Raw genomic sequence first — 19,818 nt, 5'->3', positions numbered from 1 at the left:
AGACTGGTAGAACTCTAAAACCAAAAGATTCAAATCCAAAACTAGTTATTAAAGTATTGACATTTTACTCTCAAAGGGCTACTTAAAGGCACTGTGGAAACTTTGACTTTTATGAAAATTTCATCTTCTGTCCAAAAAGAAGTTCCATAGTTATTTTTATATTTTTCTAATTTAAGATCTTAATTCCTTATAAATGTACTCTCCAAAATTCTTAAGCTATTATCTATCATTTTTACTTTAGTATTATGAGGAGTTAGCATAGAGCAGAGAGCCTGAGAGGTGTTAGAATGGTTGTTATTGAAGGTGGTGGCATTGAAGGACTAGTGGAGGGGAGAGGTTGCCCAAGACTAGTTTAGTGATTTCATAACTTTGTGCAGGGCAAGTTTCACCTTTAATATTGTAAATCATGCCAGCAACAGGTTAAACGAGCTTGATGACTTAACTTATATTTATTTTGCTTATAATGTATGCCACTCTTCCTCATGAGTATTGCTTCAATGAGGGGCATTGCTTTACTGGGTCCAATTACTTGTCCGTTGTGGCAGGCATTTGGGCATTGACATCATAGAGCAGTGATGGCGAACCTTTGACACGCGTGTCAGAGCTGACACGCGAACTCATTTTTTTGGTTGATTTTTCTTTGTTAAATGGCATTTAAATATATAAAATAAATATCAAAAGTATAAGTCTTGGTTTTACTATGGTTGCAAATATCAAAAAATTTCTATATGTGACATGGCACCAGAGTTAAGTTAGGGTTTTTCAAAATGCTGACACGCTGAGCTCAAGAGGTTTGTCATCACTGTCATAGAGCATCATAGTTGCCATCTAGACAATTTCTGTATCTGCTGCATTTTCTCACTGGAATACTTGCTCCCTGTTTGTTAAATAGATACCCTTTAAATCACAGTTCAGTTGCCTGGCTGGTGTGGTTCAGTAGTTGAGCATCAACCAATACACCAAGAGGTGGTTGATTTGCTTGGGTTGCAGGCTTGATCCCCATTGCGGGTCTGCAGGACATAGCCAGTTGATGTTTCTCTCTCTTCTCCCTTCCTCTCTCTAAAAAAAAAAAGAAAAAAAAATATATTTTTTAAATCACAGCTCAATTACTACCCAACTTAGGTTCTTTTTCTAGTATTGCATTGCTACTTGCACAAAATTCCATTTAGATTATTCTAATATTGTAATTTTTTTTTATTAGCAGTTACGAAACAAAGCCTTGAACAAGGCTGCCTACATTTGAATCTGGTTGTACCACTTACTAAGCTGTGTAGTCTTGGGCAAGTTCCTCAGCCTTCCTATGCTTCAGTTTCTTCATCTCCAAAATAGGGAAAATAAGAGTTTCTATCTGTCTTATAAGGTTACTAGAGGCCCGATGCACGAAATTTGTGCAAGGGGCTTGGCCCTTGCAGCCGCGGTAGCTGCCTCGGCCCTCACAGCTCCGGCTCCATCCAGAAGGTCATTTGGCTGGCCGGTCTAATTAGCATATTATGCTTTTATTATTATAGATTATGAGAATAAGATATGTTAAGTGCTTAGCACAGTTCTTGGCACATAGTAATGTTAATGATAATGGTGTTCAACAGATTATTAGCTCCTTGAAAACAGGCTGTCTTTAGGGAAAAATAACCCTCTTATTTCTTGTGCACTTAGGGTACCAAGTTCTAAGTTTTACTTATCTCCGACCCTCACAGTAATGTTGCAGAGTTGTTATTACACTGAATTTGCACATAAAAAAGTGAGAGTTAGAGAGGATCTTACGTACTCAAGGTTAGTCAGCAAATAAGTTATTTGTATTTCCATTATCTGGCAAGTGCCCATGACATAGTTTTCACTTTAGTAAAAAAAACACAGTTTAATGAATTGGAACTACTAGCTTGATAATTTTGACTAATTTGACATTTACTCTTAGGTAAAATTCTTCCCTCTTCCTAGGCTTATATTATTCAGTTCTATCTCAGTCATAGCTGTCATCTAATATGGATCTTGACAACTGGCCAAGTATCTTATCACCAAGTTAATCTTTCTTCTGAGTAGCAGCAGTGTATATATGGTTCAGCTATATGACAGTTTCATTTTCTCTCCAACTCCTGTAATAGTGACCTCTATTCTAATATTGATACCTATTTTCAGGGTCATGTTCTATGCCTCACCAATCAAAATTCTAATCTCTTGAGATTTGGAATGCTGATATCTTACTTTCTAACTTGAATCTCCCGTTCTTCCAGTTATAATCTTTACTCATATTGCTTCTGTTCTTCAAGCTCATCTAGACTCCTGGTCTTTTAATCTATCTACTTCTGGTATTTCAGAGTTCTTTTAAATTCACTTTCCTTTCAGTGCACCCCTTTTTTGGTACTTATTTTTTTGAGATAAAATTCACTTAACATAAAATACACCATTTTAAAATGCACAATTTAGTAGTTTTTAGTATATTCACAGTGTTGTACAATCATAATTCTAGAACTATCTAATTCTAGAACATTTTCTTCACCCCAAAAGGAAATTCTGTACCTTTAGCAGTCACTCCTACCCTCTCCCAACATCCTCTGGCAACCACTATTCTACTTTCTGTCTCTGGATGTCCCTATTCTGGACATTTCATGTAAACAGAATCATATAATATTTGGCCCTTTGTGACTGACTTCTTTCATGTAGCATAATGTTTTTAAGGTTTGTCAGTTCATGTTGCAGTGTGTTCCAACATTTCTTTTTTATGGCTGAATAAAATGCCATTGTATGAATATACCACATTTTGTTTGTCCATTTGTTGATAGTGATGTGTTGTTTCTACTTTTTGTATGAATAATACTGCTGTGAAACCTTTCAGGATACTCTTAATTTTATTACAATATTATTCCTCTTCTGGAGACCTTCACTTCCCTTCCATAGCAACTACTTTATAGAATTCTCACTTTATTAGTCCAACCATGTATACTCTTTATCCCATATCTGGGCTATAAAAATCCCTACAGGAGAAGCTATACAACTGTTTGGTGAAACCAATCAGCAGAGCTACATATTCCTGGAATTCTTGATGCAAATGATTTTTTACAAGATTCAATCAGGTTTATTTTATTACCTTTAGCAGCCCTTATACTTCTGTTTTCTCAAAGACTTACCACTTTGTTCTTTATTCTTAGTAATAACTAAGACTCTTCCTTTCTTTTGGTGGGAAAACCTTTATTTCCTGCCCCTGATCTAGAAATTTAACAGAACCTGTCATTATCTTTTGTTTTTCCTCCCATTCAAGTGGTAAAAGTACCCCTTTTCTTATGCAGTCCCAGACTCTAACTCCTCAGGACTTTGCTTTAGCCACCTTTATCCTTTCCCTTCTCTACTACCTCTTTATTTTAAGTAGATAAAATAAATTTCTCTTGATTAAAAACAAAAGAAAACCTCACTTCTGACAAGGAAATGCAAATCTTTGTTGAGTTATTACCATGTGCCAGTAGCAGATTGGACTAAGATCTTTAAGGGTGTTATCTTGATTCTTTTATAATAACCTTATTTGGTTTGGTACTGTTGTTACCAAATCATACAGAAGACACTGAGGCTTGTTGAGGTCAGTCAGGATTACTTTGATGGTTAAGTATGGCAGCAGGATTTGAATCTAAGCTGCCTGAGTCCAGAGCAGCTATCTATAACAAGACTATGTATATGTATATATGTATATGTGTATATATATATATATGTATATATATGTACAGTGGGGCCTTGACTTACGAGTGTCCCGACTAGCGAGTTTTTCGAGATATGAGCCATCTCTCAGCCTATTTTTTGCTTTGAGTTGCGAGCTAAAATTCGGGTTACGAGCCAGCTTCAGATACCCCACCGCTAGTTGGTGCAGTGAATGTCACAGTGAACGCCACAACATCAGCCCAGCATCACGTGTCTCACTCGTTCACAATTGATTTGACATACGAGTAATTTGAGTTACGAGCTCCGTCACGGAACGAATGAAACTCGTAAGTCAAGGCCCCACTGTATATGCATATATATATATGTGTGTGTGTGTATATGTGTATGTATCTACACTAATAAAAGAGAAAGATGCAAATTGACTGTACCTTTGCAACGCCCACCAGCCAATCAGGAGTGAGTATGCAAATTAACCAAACAAAGATGACGTGTTACTTTACATACACAGGTGCCGAATGGCAGCTCCGGACCTCTGGGCAGTGTGGGAAGGCAGAAAGGTGGCTCTGGGCTGGAGTGAAGGCGGTGCCGGCAGCCAGGGGAAGGAAGGCCCATTCTTGCATGAATCTTCGTGCATCAGGCCTCTAGTGTGTGTGTGTGTGTGTGTGTGTGTGTGTGTGTGTGTGTGTATCAAATAGTTGACATAAAACGTATAACATTATGTTAGTTTTGGGTGCACAGCATAATGATTCAACATTTATTTACCTTACAGCGATTACCACAGTAATTCTAGAAACCATCTGTTGCTCTATATTATTAAGACATTATTGACTCTATTCTATGCTATATTGCCGGGGTCCAACCCCAGCAGGTTCAGGGGTTCCCAAAGGCGTAGACGGAGTCGGCGAAGAAGGAATGACACGGAGACAGCGTTCAGTTGATCAGCAGCCTAGCCAGGATCTCCAGCCAAGTTCTGGTCTGGATCTCCAGAGAGGTTCTGCTTAGGATCTCCAGTCAGGTTCTGTAGCCATGTTCCCTCGCTAGGTTCTCCAGCCAGGTTCTGTCTGAGATCTCCAGCCAGGTTCGGTCACCAGGTTCTAGTCAGGTTCTCTTGCCATATTTCTGTAGTCAGGCTCAGTCCAGGATCTTTTGCCATGTTCTCTCCAGCGAAGTCCTTCTGTCTCTAGAGAACGTTCTGTGTAGGTTCTGTGCCTAGGTTCTGTCTCTCTTGGTCCTGTCTTCTAAGTCCTGTCTCCTAAGTTCTGTGTTCTAAATTCTGTCTCTTGCTGTCTTGTTACATCTGTATTTATACCAGTTGATTCAATCCTATCAATCTCTATTCCAAAGGTTAGGGCGTTTCTTATCTCCATTCCAGGGAGTAAAGATTATGTAGCTTAAGCATGATTGTTCGTAGTTAAAGTGATTAATTACCCGCCTGGCACTTAGTTGAGAGGTTTTATTCCCTCCCTAACTTCAGGGGAAAATCCCTACCTGGGGAAACAACCTTTCTCGGAGAGGTGACCTTGGTTAAAACACAGCGCCAAGAAGGTGAGCAAACATATTAAGAACAGTATGCCATATATGCCAGGTCCCTTGAAACAGCAAGCATGGACCGGCTCCCGGCACTATATATTACAGCCCCTTGTCTTGTTTCATAACTAGAAGTTTATACTTCTTAATCACCTTCCTCTTTTTTGCCTAATTCCCCACCCCACTCCCCTTTGCTGTCAGTTTGTTCTCAGTATATATGAGTTTGTATTTTGTTTATTTATTTCATTTATTTTATTTTTTAGTAATTGTTTTACTCTTTCAGACTTATTTTACTTAATAACATACTTTCTAGGTTTATCCATGTTGTCTCATATGGCAAGATTTCATTTTTATATGGCTGAGTAATATTCTACTGTATGTATGTATCATATCTTCTTTATCCATTCATCTATTGGATGCTTCCATATCTTGGCTCTTGAAACAATGCTGTGATGAACATAGGGGTTCATGTATCTTTTACAAATACTTTTTGTTTTCTTCAGATAAATACCCGAAGTATTTATCTGAATCACTGGGTCATTCACTAGTTCTATTTTTAAATTTTTGAGAAATCTCTAGACTGGTTTTCATAGTGGCTGTACTAATTTGCAATCCTACCAACAGTGCACAGGGTTTCCCTTTTCCCCTTATCTTCTCCATCACTGTTATTTGTTGTCTTTAATAATAGTCATTATGACAGATGCGAGGTCACATCTCATATGGCTTTGATTCACACTACATATTAATATGTCAAAAGCTCTCAAAATAAACTGTTTAACTTTCTAAACTGAGTTTTCCAGGTTTATTTGATCATGGAATCCTTCCTGTGGAATATACTGTAGACTACATATTAGGAAACATTGATCTATTATATATCTTCTTTATATGCATTTCATAAATCACTGTAATATCACTACAGCCCTCCTACTCCTAGTCAATTTCTCTTAAAACTATTCTTGCCAGGGATGCTGGTGACTTTTTGTCACCAAATTCAATATCTATATATCTATATCTATATCTATCTATATCTATATCTATATCTATATCTATATCTATATCTATATCTAAATACATTTTTACTGATTTGGGAGAGGGAGAGAGAGATAGAAACATCAATGATGAGAGAGAATCATTGATTGGCTGCCTCCTGCACGGCCCCCACTGAGGATCGAGCCCACAATCCAGGCATGCGCCCTTGACCGGAATTGGACCCGGGACCCTTCAGTCCGAAAGCCGACACCCTATCCACTGAGCTAAACTGGCCAGGCCTCAATAGATATTTTTAGAGTCTTTCTAAAACGTGACTTTTATGGATTTTCAACTTACCATCCGTCTTTTGATATTTTAGTCTTTCTTGACTTTGGTAAAATTATTCTCTTGTTTTTCCTCCTATGTTTCCCTCTTCTTCTTTAGTCTCCTTTATGGGGTCTTGACTCTACATGCTCTGCCCTCCACTTTTTATCTAGGATATAGCACTGTAGCACTGACACTGTATTTGCTGATGACTCCTGTGCCTGTATCTATAACACACTCTTATATTTTGATCTTCAAACATCTGTTTTCACTGGTATTTGATAGACTTCCCATTTGGCTTATTTCATAAGCTCATCTAGCTCAGCCCACTTCACAGGCCCAACCCTGTTAACACAGAGTCTCTGCTGGCCAGTGTGAAATTGAGTTTTGTAGCAGATGTAGCCCTCAGCAAGCAGAGCTCAGGCTGAATTTCAGTCCCTACTTTTTCCCCTTCTTAGGACATAATCTGCATAACTGTATACCAGACTCGACTGTAATTTTTGAATTTGTTTCCCCTCTCCCTACCTTACTGCTTTCATTCAGTCTCTGTGATCAAATAAGTCTGGAAAACTCAGTTTAAAATGTTAAACAGATTTCTTTATTACTAAGCTTTTAAGAGCTTTTGATATATTAATGTGTGGTGTGAATCCTAGAAAGGAGTTATAGTATGCAGCATTTCTCAAAAACATTATCCTGAATTAAGATAATATCCTGGGGGAAAAAACAAATAATATCTTTATCTTTATTCTTTATATTTCCCTACCTTTAGTTTTTCCCCTTTTAGGTTATCCTTCTAAAATGGAACTCTGGGTAACACACCCAATTAATGCCATTAATTGTTTCCTATTTCCTTCATATAAAATGTGAACACCCTTAGCATTGCACATAGGCTTTTCCTGATCTGGCTCTTGTATACATTTTCATGCTGTGCTAAGGTACTTCTTGTTAGCCCTGTCCTCTTAAACTTCTGGGCTTTAGCTCATGCTCTTCATAAAGTAGTATCTTCCCATTACCCATATCTGATTGGCTTGTTCCTACTGGTTTTCAGGACTTCTGTCAAGTGTTACCTTTTCCAGGAATCCTTCCTAATCCCCTCAGTCCTAGTTAAATGTTCTTCCTTTGTTCCCTCATGCATGGTTTTGTCATGTGTAGCAGTTGTGTTTGTGCTGTATAAAATTTATCTAGTCTACTAGTTAGAATGAGAGCTCTTGGGAGCAGAGATGATATTTTCAATTTCTTTTCTTCAAGGCTGTAGTGCAACAATTTTAAATTAGACTCCTTTAGGTCTTTTCTGAAAATATTCTGGCTCTTTATCCTCCTTAGTACCCTTCCCTCCTTCATCTATGGTTCCACATTTATCTTCTCCCCCGCAGATTGATTTTTTCTACATATATTTTTATTGATTTCAGAGAGGAAGGAAGAGGGAGAGAGAGATAGAAACATCAATGATGAGAGAGAATCACTGATCAGCTACCTCCTGCATGCCGCCCACTGGGGATCGAGCCCACAATCTGGGCATGTAACTTAGCCGGAATTGAACCTGGGAACCTTCAGTCCGAAGGCCGATGCACTATCCACTGAGCCAAACCAGCTAGGGCCACATTTATCTTTTTTATATTTATCATTCGCCCAAGATTTTGTTTGTTTAAAGAAAATGTTCTGTGTCTGAATGGAAGACATAAAGAGGCAAGGAATGGAAAAAGAGAGAGAGGGAGGGAGGGAAGAAGGAAAGAAAAAGAGAAGAAAGAATGGAAGGAGAAGAAGGAGAGGAAGGAAAGGAGAAGGGGAAGGGGAGGGCGGTGGGGAGCGGGAAGGGAAGGGAAGGGAAGGGAGGGGGAGGGGGAGGGGAAGGGGAAGGGGAAGGGGAAGGGGAAGGGGAAGGGGAAGGGGAAGGGAAAAGAAAAAGAAAAAGAAAAAGAAAAAGAAAAAGAAAAAAAGAAAAAGTAGGTTCAATCCTAAATCTTACACAATGGCCAGAACAGTAGGCATTGGAGAAATATAATCAATTCAGACATCTGCTTAGACAGACTGATATTGAAATGACCAGCAGCACTAACCCACCATACCAGTTTGCTTCCCTTTCTTCCAACATACCACAGTTTTTATTTTTATTTTGAGTAACTTTTATCATACTGCTTGCTCTGTCTGAAGTTTCCTTTTCTTCCTCTGAAGAGGTGTCTTAATAAATTTTTTAAAAATTTACTTTATTTAACCTTTACAAACTCTTTTTTCCCTTTTTAAAATTCTTTATTGTTTAAAGTATTACATATGAATCCTTTTTCCCCCATTGGCCTCTCCCCACTTGTTCCCACCCACTCCCCCAGTACATACCCTCACCACCCTCCTACTGACTGTGTCCATGGGTTATGCTTATATGCATGCATACAAGTCCTTTGGTTAATTTATGGGATTGAATTTGACTTGATAAAACGATTTTTAAAAAATATATATTTTATTGATTTTTTACAGAGAGGAAGGGAGAGGGATAGAGAGCCAGAAACATCGATGAGAGAGAAACATCGGTCAGCTGCCTCCTGCACGACCCCACTGGGGATGTGCCCGCAACCAAGGTACATGCCTTTGACCGGAATCGAACCCGGGACCCTTGAGTCCGCAGGCCGATGCTCTATCCACTGAGCCAAACTGGTTCTGGCAATAAAATGATTTTTTGTTGTTACAGATAATCTCTGGATCCTGAAAAGTCAACTTTTTGGTCTAATTCTCATATGAATTGCTTGTTTAACTACATAATTTGTAAAATTATTTTCAACCTGATGTAACTTTTTTTTTTTTCAGCTTGTGAAGCTTTGCATTGTGATGATTGACACTGGAAAAGCCTTTTGTGTTGCAAATAAACAGTTCATGAATGGGATTCGAGACCTGGCACAATATTCTAGTAATGATGCTGTAGTTGAGGTTAGTATTTTAAAATTAGTTAAAATGACAAATGCAATAAGACATTAATCAATTATGCATCCATTTGCTTTATGAAGAGTTTTAATGGTCCTTAAAATTAGAAGTAGAAAAGCTGTCACCCGTTGGTTCTGTCTTGTACAGTTCCGTTTTCTTGGATAGTTAGAAGTTAATGGCTGATTTGTATTGTGAGTATAAGTTTACTTACTGCTCGGTGAGCTGAAGCATCTACAAGAAGGATTGAGCAGGAAGAGCAGGATTTTGCTTACTAGTAGCTGCTTATAGAGGAAAGCAGAACATTAATCTAAGAATAGTGTCAACTGTATGTATAGGGGCTGCATAGGAAAGTTTTGGTCAGCTACCTATGCTAGGTTAGCCTAGACCTCTCATTATATTATGTGGTATTAATGACATTTCGTTCATGAAGAATAATAACAGGTGAAGAAATTGGTATAGTTTGATGATTATTTGATCCATAGATGCCTTCATGAGCATAGTCTTGATACACTCAATTTTACTTTTAGATTTATATATGCCATTCCTATTTGTTAGCATAATACTATTGACAGGGCAGTACTAATTCTTTGACTGTTCTAGGGTTTTATGTTACTACACATAGACTTGACCTCTGCAGAGCATGCCCATGAGATAATTGAGATTTTCCTTAGAAATAAATGTTATTGTTAACAATGTAACGTGATCTTTTTGTCAGAAATGCTGAAGTAATGTTTTTTTGTGGCCTGTTTTAGTGGATTTTAAATAACTCGTTTTTTTCTTTTGGTTTCTTTGTCATAGACAAGTTTGACCAAGTTTTCTGACAGCCTTCAGGAAATGATAAATTTTCATACAGTAAGTGTCAGTAAGTAGGTATCAATATGACCATGTTATTTTAGTATGTTGTTTTAGTGGCAGTATTTTATGAAATAATTTAAGTTGTAATTCAGTGACTTTGAATTTGTCAACTTTTTAGTTTAGTGTTAATCTAAAATGTGTGTGTGTGTGTGTGTGTGTGTGTATGTGTGTGTGAGAGAGAGAGAGAGAGAGAGAGAGAGAGAGAGAGGTAGAGAATACATTTTATTTCCTATTCTAAAGTACTGAACTTATATTAATGAGGTACACATCCATAAGTTTTTTCTTTTAAGTTGTACCTTTGTAAATTTGTAAGCAATTATTTCAAGAATGAAGAAGTAATTTAGTTATTTCTTATTTCTTTCAAGATACAAATATTACATCCCATTTGTTTGATTACTTGCCAGTATTAAAGACTGCTGTAGTATTTGATATATGTGTGTGTTTAATATTTGGTGCCGAGCTGCAGTGGCTCAGTGGTTGAGTGTTGACCTATGAGTGGAGACACAGTTTGATTCCTCGTAGGGGCATATGCCCAGGTTGCAGGCTCAATTCCCAATTGTGCAAGAGGCAGCTGATCAATGATTCTCTCTCATCATAGATGTTTCTCTCTCTCTCTCTCTCTCTCTCTCTCTCTCTCTCTCTCTCTCTCTCCCTCTCCCTCTCCCTCTCCCTCTCCCTCTCCCTCTCCCTCTCCCTCTCCCTCTCCCTCTCCCCCCTTCCTCTCTGAATCAATAAAAATACATATTTTTTAAAAATTAAAAATAATATTTGAGGGCATTTTTTCCCCATGGACAGACAATAGTTCAGGGAATGCCTAGGGAGGGGAAGTTTGTGGGGTGAGAGAGGGTTAATGAGGGGGGGGGGAGCATCTGTAATACTTTCAACAATAAAGATAAATTTTAAAAAATTAAAAAATATTTGAGGGCATTTTTCTTTCAAGAATGAAGGATTATATATTACTTTTGGAATGTTAGAAAATTCCTTTTCAAATTTATAAAAGTTTGCTGAAAATATGATAGCTTATAAACTATGTACTTCTTAATTTTTAAGAAACATTAACATATGGTTATATAATTATTTAATTCAATGCTTAAATTTATCAGAAGCTATAACAAGAATATCAACACTTATATTCCTTATAAAATCTGCTAATTTTTGGTTCTTATTTAAGAATCAAAGTTTATTAGAATTTCTTCTTATTTATTACTATTTTTGGTAACATATTAAGCCTGAAGTTATCTGATAATGTTTATTTTAATTGTAGTTCAAATTTTATCTGTACCAAAATTATCACGCACAAGAACCTACTTCAGTTCCTGTTTTCAATTCTTTTGGGTATATATCTAGGTGTAGAATTGTAGGTCATATCGTAATTCGGTGTTTATCTTTTTGAGCTATCAAACTGTTTTCCACAGAGGTTGTACCATTTTACATTCCCACCAGCAATGTATTCGTGTTTCAATTTTCTACATTCTTGTCAACACTTGCTATTTTCTATTTTTTTTGATTATAGCCATTCTAGTAGATGTGAAGTGGTATCTCTTCGTGGTTTTAATTTTCATTTCCCTAAAGACTATTGCAGTTGAGCAACTTTTCATGTGCTTATTAGCCATCTGTAATAATAAAAGTATAACATGCTAATTAGACCGGATGGCTGAACAGCGGAACGACCATCCAGACAACCTTCCGGGAGACATTCCGGACGAAGCTGGGGCTGCGAGGGCCACGCCCCTTGCACGAATTTCATGCATTGGGCCTCTAGTTTGTATATGTTCTTCCATCACTGTTGCCCATTGATGTCCTTTGCCCATCAAAATTTTTGAAAAACTGAGTTCTTTATATATTCTGGATGTTAACCCTTAGTCAGATATGTAAAATTTATGTATTATGACATGTAAAATTTTTCTCCCATCTGCAGGTTGTCATTTTACTCTCTTGATAATGCCCTTTGATGCAAAAAAGTTTTAATTTTAATGATGTTCAGTTAACTTTTTTTACTGTTGCTCCTGCTTTTGGGGTCATATCCAAGAATCCATTGCTAAATCCGAGATCATGATTTATTCCTTTGTTTTCTTCTAACAGTTTTAGCTCTAATATTTTGCACCAATTTATTTTTAATGATTTCTTACTAGTTCTCTTTTTGCTTTCCAGTGAGCTTGGATGCCAGTGCATGGTATATTTGATTTCTCTTGAAATCAAGTGGTCTTTTGGATTCCAACTTCTTAAAAAATATACCAGTAGTGAGCATTATTTTTTTTGTTTAAAGTTATTGATTTATATTAGCATAATATGTTAAATGTTTTCTCCATAATTTATCTTTTGTAATAGTTCTGTTTCTGTTATTTTCTTTAAATCAGTCATTCTTGTATTTGTGTTTTATATAAGAATACCATGCTCTTTTTTATAGTTTTCTATGTACAAAGTTATGGTTATGACAAACTTTTGGTAAATAAATTGTTTAAATGTATGTTGGAAACTTTGTTGTCAAGAAATTTTACTTGAAAATATTTTATAAGTCACTTTCTTAGAGTAAATTAAATCTTCAAAAATCATGTTTGTTTGAAGCAAGGTACATAAGTAAAGTTTGCTTTAAGAGAATTGAGATTGGTCTTTTTAGTGCTAGTCATGTTAATGTACACCTAGATTTCTGAACTGATTACAATAATGTTTGTGTGTTTTTCTTTTCTAAAATTGAAAGCAATCAGTATTTTTGAACATTGTTTTTAAAAGAACATAGGATTTAGCCCTAGCCAGTTTGGATCAGTGGATAGAGCATCGGCCTGTGGACTGAAGAGTCCCGGGTTCGATTCTGGTCAAGGGTACATGCGTAGGTTGTGGGCTCAATCCCCAGTGTGGGGCATGCAGGAGGCAGATCCTGTGAAGAGGCTCCTTGGTGAAAAATTGAGACCTGGAGCCAACTGCCACGTACATGAAACCTATCATGTACAAGAGGAGCACCGCTAAGCCAGAAGCCAGGCTCACAACTGGCAAGTGCAGCAGCAGTAATGGGAGCCTCTTCTGCCTCCGCGGCAGTGCTAAGGACCCCTCAGGGGATGTCCGACTGCCAGCTTAGGCCCTAAGCCGAGGAGTCCTGGACTGCTAGAGGGTGCAGACCGGGCTGAGGGACCTCTACCCTCCAGTACACAAATGTTATGCACTGGGTCTCTAGTAAAAATTAGTACTGCCTGGCTGGTGTGGCTCAGTGGTTGAGCATTGGCCTATGAACCAGGAGGGCAGAGTTCAATTTCCAGTCAGGGCACATACCCAGATTGCAGGCTCAATCCTTATTGTGGGGCATACAGGAGGCAGCTGATCAATGATTCTCTGTCATCATTGATCTCTCTCTCTCTCTCTCTTTCTCTCTCTCTCTCTCTCTCTCTCTCTCTCTCTTTCTCTTTTTTCCTCTCTGAATTCAATAAAAATATATTTTAAATAAATAGTTAAGTACCAAGAAGTAACAACCAAAAATATAGCAAAATCCATTACATTCTAGTAGGAATACTTCATAGCAAATGACCATAATATTAAGGAAACAACCATACATACTTAGCTAAGTAGGGAAAAAATGAAAAATAAAACAAATTAATAGGTGTGAATTGTGAAAAATAAGAGCAAAGGAGAGATGAAATATTGGACAAAAGTCAAAAGAAGTGATGACATGGTAATGCCAGGGGAAAAGTTGTATTGTTTTGTTACTGTTTTTTATCATTATTGATTACTTTGCATTTTTAAGATTAATATGTAAATGGAATCTTTGTCTAATTTCTTTCAGCGTAATTATTTTGAGACTCAATTATGTGATTGTATTTATTAATAGTTCATTTTTTTATTGCTTGGTAGTACTGTATTTATGGATATATTATAATTTGTTTATCCACTCACCTGATGGATATATTAGTTACCTGTTGTTATTAACAGATTACCCCAAAACATAGTGGCTTGGAACAAAAAGTATTTATTAGTTCACAGTTTCTGGGACAGGAATTTTTAGAGCGGCTGAGTCTTTTATGAAATTGCTATTAAGATGTTGGCTGGGGCTAGCCATTTGAAAGCTTCACTGGGATTGGAGGATCCAATTCCAAGATAGATCTCATGTATGTGGCAGTTGGCTCTAGGTCTTAGTTTTTCACCAAGGAGCCTCTTCACAGGGCCACTTAAGTGTCCTTCATGGAATCTGGTTATTCCCAAAATAAATGATCCAAGAGCAATGGTATGGAGAAAGCTGCAATACTTTTTATGACATCATATCAGAAGTCACTCATTGTCACTTCCTCCACATCTATATATATAAAAGCCTAAACAACCATTAACGACCGAATGACCAGAACAACCGGTCGACCAGTTGCTGTGACGCGCACTGACCACCAGGAGGCAGAGGCTCAACACAGGAGCTGCCCCCTTTTGGTCAGTGTGCTCCCATGGCGCCTCCGCCCCCCCCCCCCCCCCCCAGCCAACTTCCCATGGCCCCTCCTCCCAGTCGGCCAACCTCTGCCAGCCCCTCCACTGGGCTGGCCAGCCCCATCAGCCCTTATCAGGGGGCCGGCCTGCCAAACTCCTGAGGTCCCTCCCTCTGGGCTCCGATTGGGGGGGCCGGCAGGCCAACCTCCTGTGGTCCCTCCTCCCTAGCCGGCTGGCCCCCAATAGGCCTTGATTGCCAGCCAGGCCGAGGGACCCCACCCATCCACGAATTCGTGCACTGGGGCTCTAGTTAATATACTGGTATGTTAAAAGTAAGTCAATAAGACCAGCCCACTCTCAAGGGGTGAAGAATAAGGTTCCACTTTTGAGAAGAGAAGTGTCAAAGAATTTGTGGACATATTTTAAAGCAATCATAATGGATGTTTGAGTAGTTCCCAAGTTTTGGCTATTATAAATAAAACTGCTTGTAAAATATATATGTAAACATCTGTACAGACATACTTTTATTTCTTTTGTGTAAATAGCTAGGAGTAGAATGGCTAGTTTGTAAGGTAGGATTACGTGTAACTCTTTACAAAATTACTTATATAGCAAAGACTACAAAAGTACACAGCTAAGAGAAATTAAGGAAACATAATTTTTTTATTTTGCTTTACTTATCAATGTATATAATAATGTTAATATTATTTTATATATTAAATTCCAAAAAAATTAATTTCATTAAAGAGAACCTTCAAAAATTTGGAAATTGTTTTTGAAAGTCAATTGCATCATTTTATACTAGCAAAATATGAGTGTTCTAATTGCTTCACATGATTGTCAACACTTATTATGGTCACTCTTAAATTTATTATGGTCTAAATTTGCATTTTCTTAACTAATGATGCTGAGCATCTTTTCATGTGTTTATTTGCCATCTATGTATCTTCTTCAGTGAAATGTCAGATCTTTTACCCATTTAAAATACTGTGTTGTCTTATTTAGTTGTAAGAGTCCTTCCTATGCTCCATGTATATCTTTTGTCAGATAAATGTTTTGCATATATTTTCTCTCAGGCTTTGGCTTGTCCTTTTCATTTTTGTAGCACTTCTTTTGAAAAGCAAGTTTTAAATATTGATGAAGTAAATTTATTGATTTTTAAAAATAGTTTTCTTTTTGTGTTCTATTAAGAAATATTTGCCAAACCCAAGTTCACTAAAATTTTATTCTGTGTCTAGTTTAGATTTGTGATCCATTCTAAGTTAATATTTGTGTGTGTTGCATGGTAAATGTCAAGGTTCACTTATTTGGCATATAACTCTTCACTTGTTTGTTTCAGTACCATTGTTTAAAAAAATGATCTTTTCCCTATTGACATCTTTTGTTTAAAAAACTGACTTTAAAAAAAAGTCATTTCTGAATTTTTCTGTTTCACTGATATTTTTTCCCATCTTTATTTTAATACCACAAGTATCTCGATTACAGTAGCTTTCATAATATATTTTGAAATCAGGTATACTTATTCCAACTTTGCCCATTTTTTTTGGTTTGGTTATTCTAGATTCTTCACATTTTCATATAAATTTCACTTCTACATAAAGCCTTACTGGAATTTAGAGTAGGATTTCATCAAATCTATAGATGAATTTGATGAGAATTGACATTAATATTGTTTTTAATTCATAAACTCAATATGTCTACATTTATTTAATTTTTCACTCTACAAGTCTTGCATCTCTTTTGTCAAATTTATTCCTAAGCATTTCCTAATTTTGGATGCTATTATAAATTGCATTTTTTTAAAAGCTCACAATTTCTAATTGGTCATTGCTGGTATACAGAAATACCATAGTTTTTTTATATGACTTTGTTTCTGAAACCTTTCTAGTAGATTTTTCTGTATATTCCATAGTATTTTCTGCATAGTCAACCATATAGCCTGTGGATTAAAAGCAGTTTTATATTCTTCCTTTCTAATATGTCCACTTTTTATTTAATTTTCCTGCTTGATGGTATTGCTATTATGTCTGGTAGAGTATTCTGTAGAAGTGCTGAGAGCATACATTCTTTCCTTGTTCCTAATTGTAGCGTGAAAGTACCCTTTCACCACTAAATATGATGTCAGCTGTAGGTTTTTCATCTGTGCCCTTCATTGGGTGAGGAAGTACCTTTCCATTCCCAAATTCCTGAGGAATTTTATTAGGAATGGATGTTGGATTTTGTCTAATGTTTTTTTGCATACATTGATATGATTATTTAGTTTTTCTGTTAACATGGCGAATTATATTGATTGATTTTTAACGATAAATCAGTCTTGCTTCTCTGGGATAAATCCCAGTTGGTCATGATGTATTTTCCTTTATGCATATTCTTATTATACATTGTTATGTATTGTTAATAATTTTTTGTAGCTTTTTTATTATTAGAATGTCTTTGTCTGGTTTTGTCCCTCATAAGAATTTTCTGATGAATAGGTTTTCTGGTAGAATCCATGTTTTGGGGAAGAGTTTGAGTAGAATTATGTTTGGTAGAATTCACCAGTGAGGACATTTTCTTTTAGAAGGGTTTTCAAATTCTTTTGATGGGAAGTGACTTTTTCTGATTATTATTAGACTAGTGGCCCAGTGCACGAAATTCGTGCACATTGAAAGGGAATTAATTAGAAGAATGTAATTTGGACTCACTATCTAATATCAATAATATGTGAGCATTTCTGAAATTCAGTGACATGAATTTTAGCTATTACTTTGCCAAATAAATGGAATTTACAGATATCATTTAAAAGAGCATTCAACTTAGTATTAAAAACTCTGGCTACCAAGTCAGGTCTGTTTTCAACTTTTTGCCAGCGATGTAAATTGTTTGCAATATCTGCCTATATATCATGGTTATGAATAAATCGGGCTCGCCATACTTCGTTACAATTGCCATAACATCCTGATATCGCTGCTGCATATTTCTGGGACTACCCTCAAAAGATGATGGAAGTATTATAATTTTACCAATTGGCACATTGTTATTTTCAGATCTAGATTTGAGATAATCCATCAAGCCACTGTATTTTTCAACTCTCAGCTTAGATTAGCTTGCTTTGATGAAGTTTATCCGATTGGCCTCCATTTTTAATATGAATCCACGATAAACTGTTGAGTTAATTTTCCTGCATTTAAAATAGGATTGAACGTGTCCTGCACAAAGAGATGAAATCTATAATACTGCATTTGTGTGACTCGTGTCCTTACATTTTGTCTGGTATTATTGTCAATTACACTGTTGTCTCTGAGTCTTAATGCAATATCTGTTCCCCAGCCTTTTTCACCATGTAGAAAAAGAATAGGATATGTCATTGCATATAATATAGGAAACAGGATATTGATTTGTTTCATTTTAGTGGCATTTGGATTATTGGGATCTGGTTTATAATGAATGAGCAAGTCCCTTTCAAAAGGAGGTTCTCCATCATCGTTTCTGAATATGACAGCAACCTCAGTTACACGGGGAGAATTATATCTACCCGGATCACTGTTACAATCGTATTTAATTGCCATTGTTACTTCCGTGGGAGCAATACCTTTTGCTGCTGCTTCAGATTAGGCTTCCTTTTCTACCTCATGTAGCATCTTGTATGATTTTGTTAATTCATTTATTTCATGCATGAGGTCGTTAATGTTGATCATGAGTCTTTCTGAGCAGCCCTGGTTTTCTGGCATTGCTAATCTTTTACTTGTAGCTTCAGCTGTATCCAAAATATAGAGTTGAGCAAACTTCCGAGAAAGACCATCTGAAGGATGTAAAGTTCCAGTATGGTGATAAACTTGTCCGTGTATTCTAAAACACTATGGCTATCCTGGTGGTGATGCAATATTTGCGCCCATGGAAGCAAACGCAAAAGAACTATTTATGGAATGAATATTTTCCATGAGATTTTTACCGTCAGAATCTTCGTTTGTCGTTAATCTTTTTAAATATGCTGGGTAATCTGGAAAATGTATATCATTTGGACAGACTTTCCCTTTGCTACAACACTGAGTAAATTTCCCATCAGATGGTTTTTCATCAGAGAAATTTAGTGATAGGCAAAATTCACATCTAACAATCATTCCACCGCAACTATGGTCGAGAATTGCATTCTCATGTACTCCATTTTTATTGAGAAGGCGCCGCATTCTGTCGCAGGCGCCGCCTTCTTTCAAGATCAGACGCACGTTGCTCTTCAGATATTTTCTGTCGATAATGCCGGCATCTTTCAGCAACTGCAGAGCTACGTTGTATCAACAGTTGTTCTTTAGACATAGTCCCACCTCTCTATTGTCACGGTCTGAGATGGAGGTGAGTGAGAGTCCATGCTGTCAGGCCACTGAGAGCTGTCTGACTAACGGCTATTTCTGTCTGATTCTGTGGGGGTGGGACTTCCTCCTCCCTGCTGTCAGTTTCCACAGCTGTGATGAGGAAGCTGGGGTGACAGACGGAGCCACGCCCTCCAAGCCGCCCTCTCTCTCGCTCTGCTCTATGTCCAGTGGCCTCCTGCTCTGCCAAGTCCTCCAAACCCCCCCGTTCTCCGCCCACTCTCCTGCTCTGCTCTCTGCCGGCGAAGGTCCTGGGAGCCCATGGGCGTGGCTAGGCGCGGCCAGCCTCACCTCTACGGGCCGGCAATGGTCCTGGGAGCCTGCGGCTGCCGTCACCTCCCGGGGCGCTTGACACCTGCATATGCAAATTAACCCATCATCTTTGGCAGGTTAATTTGCATACTCACTCCTGATTGGTTGGTGAGTGTAGTGGAGGGATGGTTAATTTACATGTTTTTCTTTTATTATATAGGAAGTTGAAATAATTTTATAATAAACATTCATATATTCGCCTGCTAGATATACAGGGTGTCCCCAAACAATGTATATACACTTTAATAGCTGATGGCTCAATTTTGTTAATGAAATGTATTTTAATGAACACTGCCTTTATAATTATTCAAAGTGTGTGTATACATTTTTTGAGACACCCTAGTTTTGCTTTATTACATATTTATCTATTTATCCTCCCTTCTATCCATGCAACAATCTACCTATTATAGATCTGTTATTGATGTGTAGCTCAAAATAATTTAGAGACAACAATATATCTAACCCTTACATTCCCATGCATAATTTGTGAGTTTAATATTTTTTACAGTTTTTTAAATTTTGAGGTAAAATTTAA

The 19,818-nt window shown here is 37.2% G+C and overlaps 1 protein-coding gene across 1 annotated transcript in view; it reads left to right on the top strand.

Moving 5' to 3' along the window:
• Nucleotides 1-19,818, top strand: part of ACAP2 (ArfGAP with coiled-coil, ankyrin repeat and PH domains 2) — a 146,305-nt gene that overhangs the window by 55,153 nt on the left and 71,334 nt on the right. Inside the window, exons 3-4 of the mRNA XM_059687445.1 lie at nucleotides 9,259-9,378; nucleotides 10,171-10,224. Of these exons, the coding sequence (XP_059543428.1) occupies nucleotides 9,259-9,378; nucleotides 10,171-10,224 (174 nt within the window). The remainder of the gene's footprint in view (nucleotides 1-9,258; nucleotides 9,379-10,170; nucleotides 10,225-19,818) is intronic.

This window comes from Myotis daubentonii, chromosome 3, assembly GCF_963259705.1.
Source record: "Myotis daubentonii chromosome 3, mMyoDau2.1, whole genome shotgun sequence".
Lineage (NCBI taxonomy): Eukaryota > Metazoa > Chordata > Mammalia > Chiroptera > Vespertilionidae > Myotis > Myotis daubentonii.
Note: the sequence above shows the minus strand (reverse complement) of the source record. Positions and strands in the feature narration are given on the sequence as shown.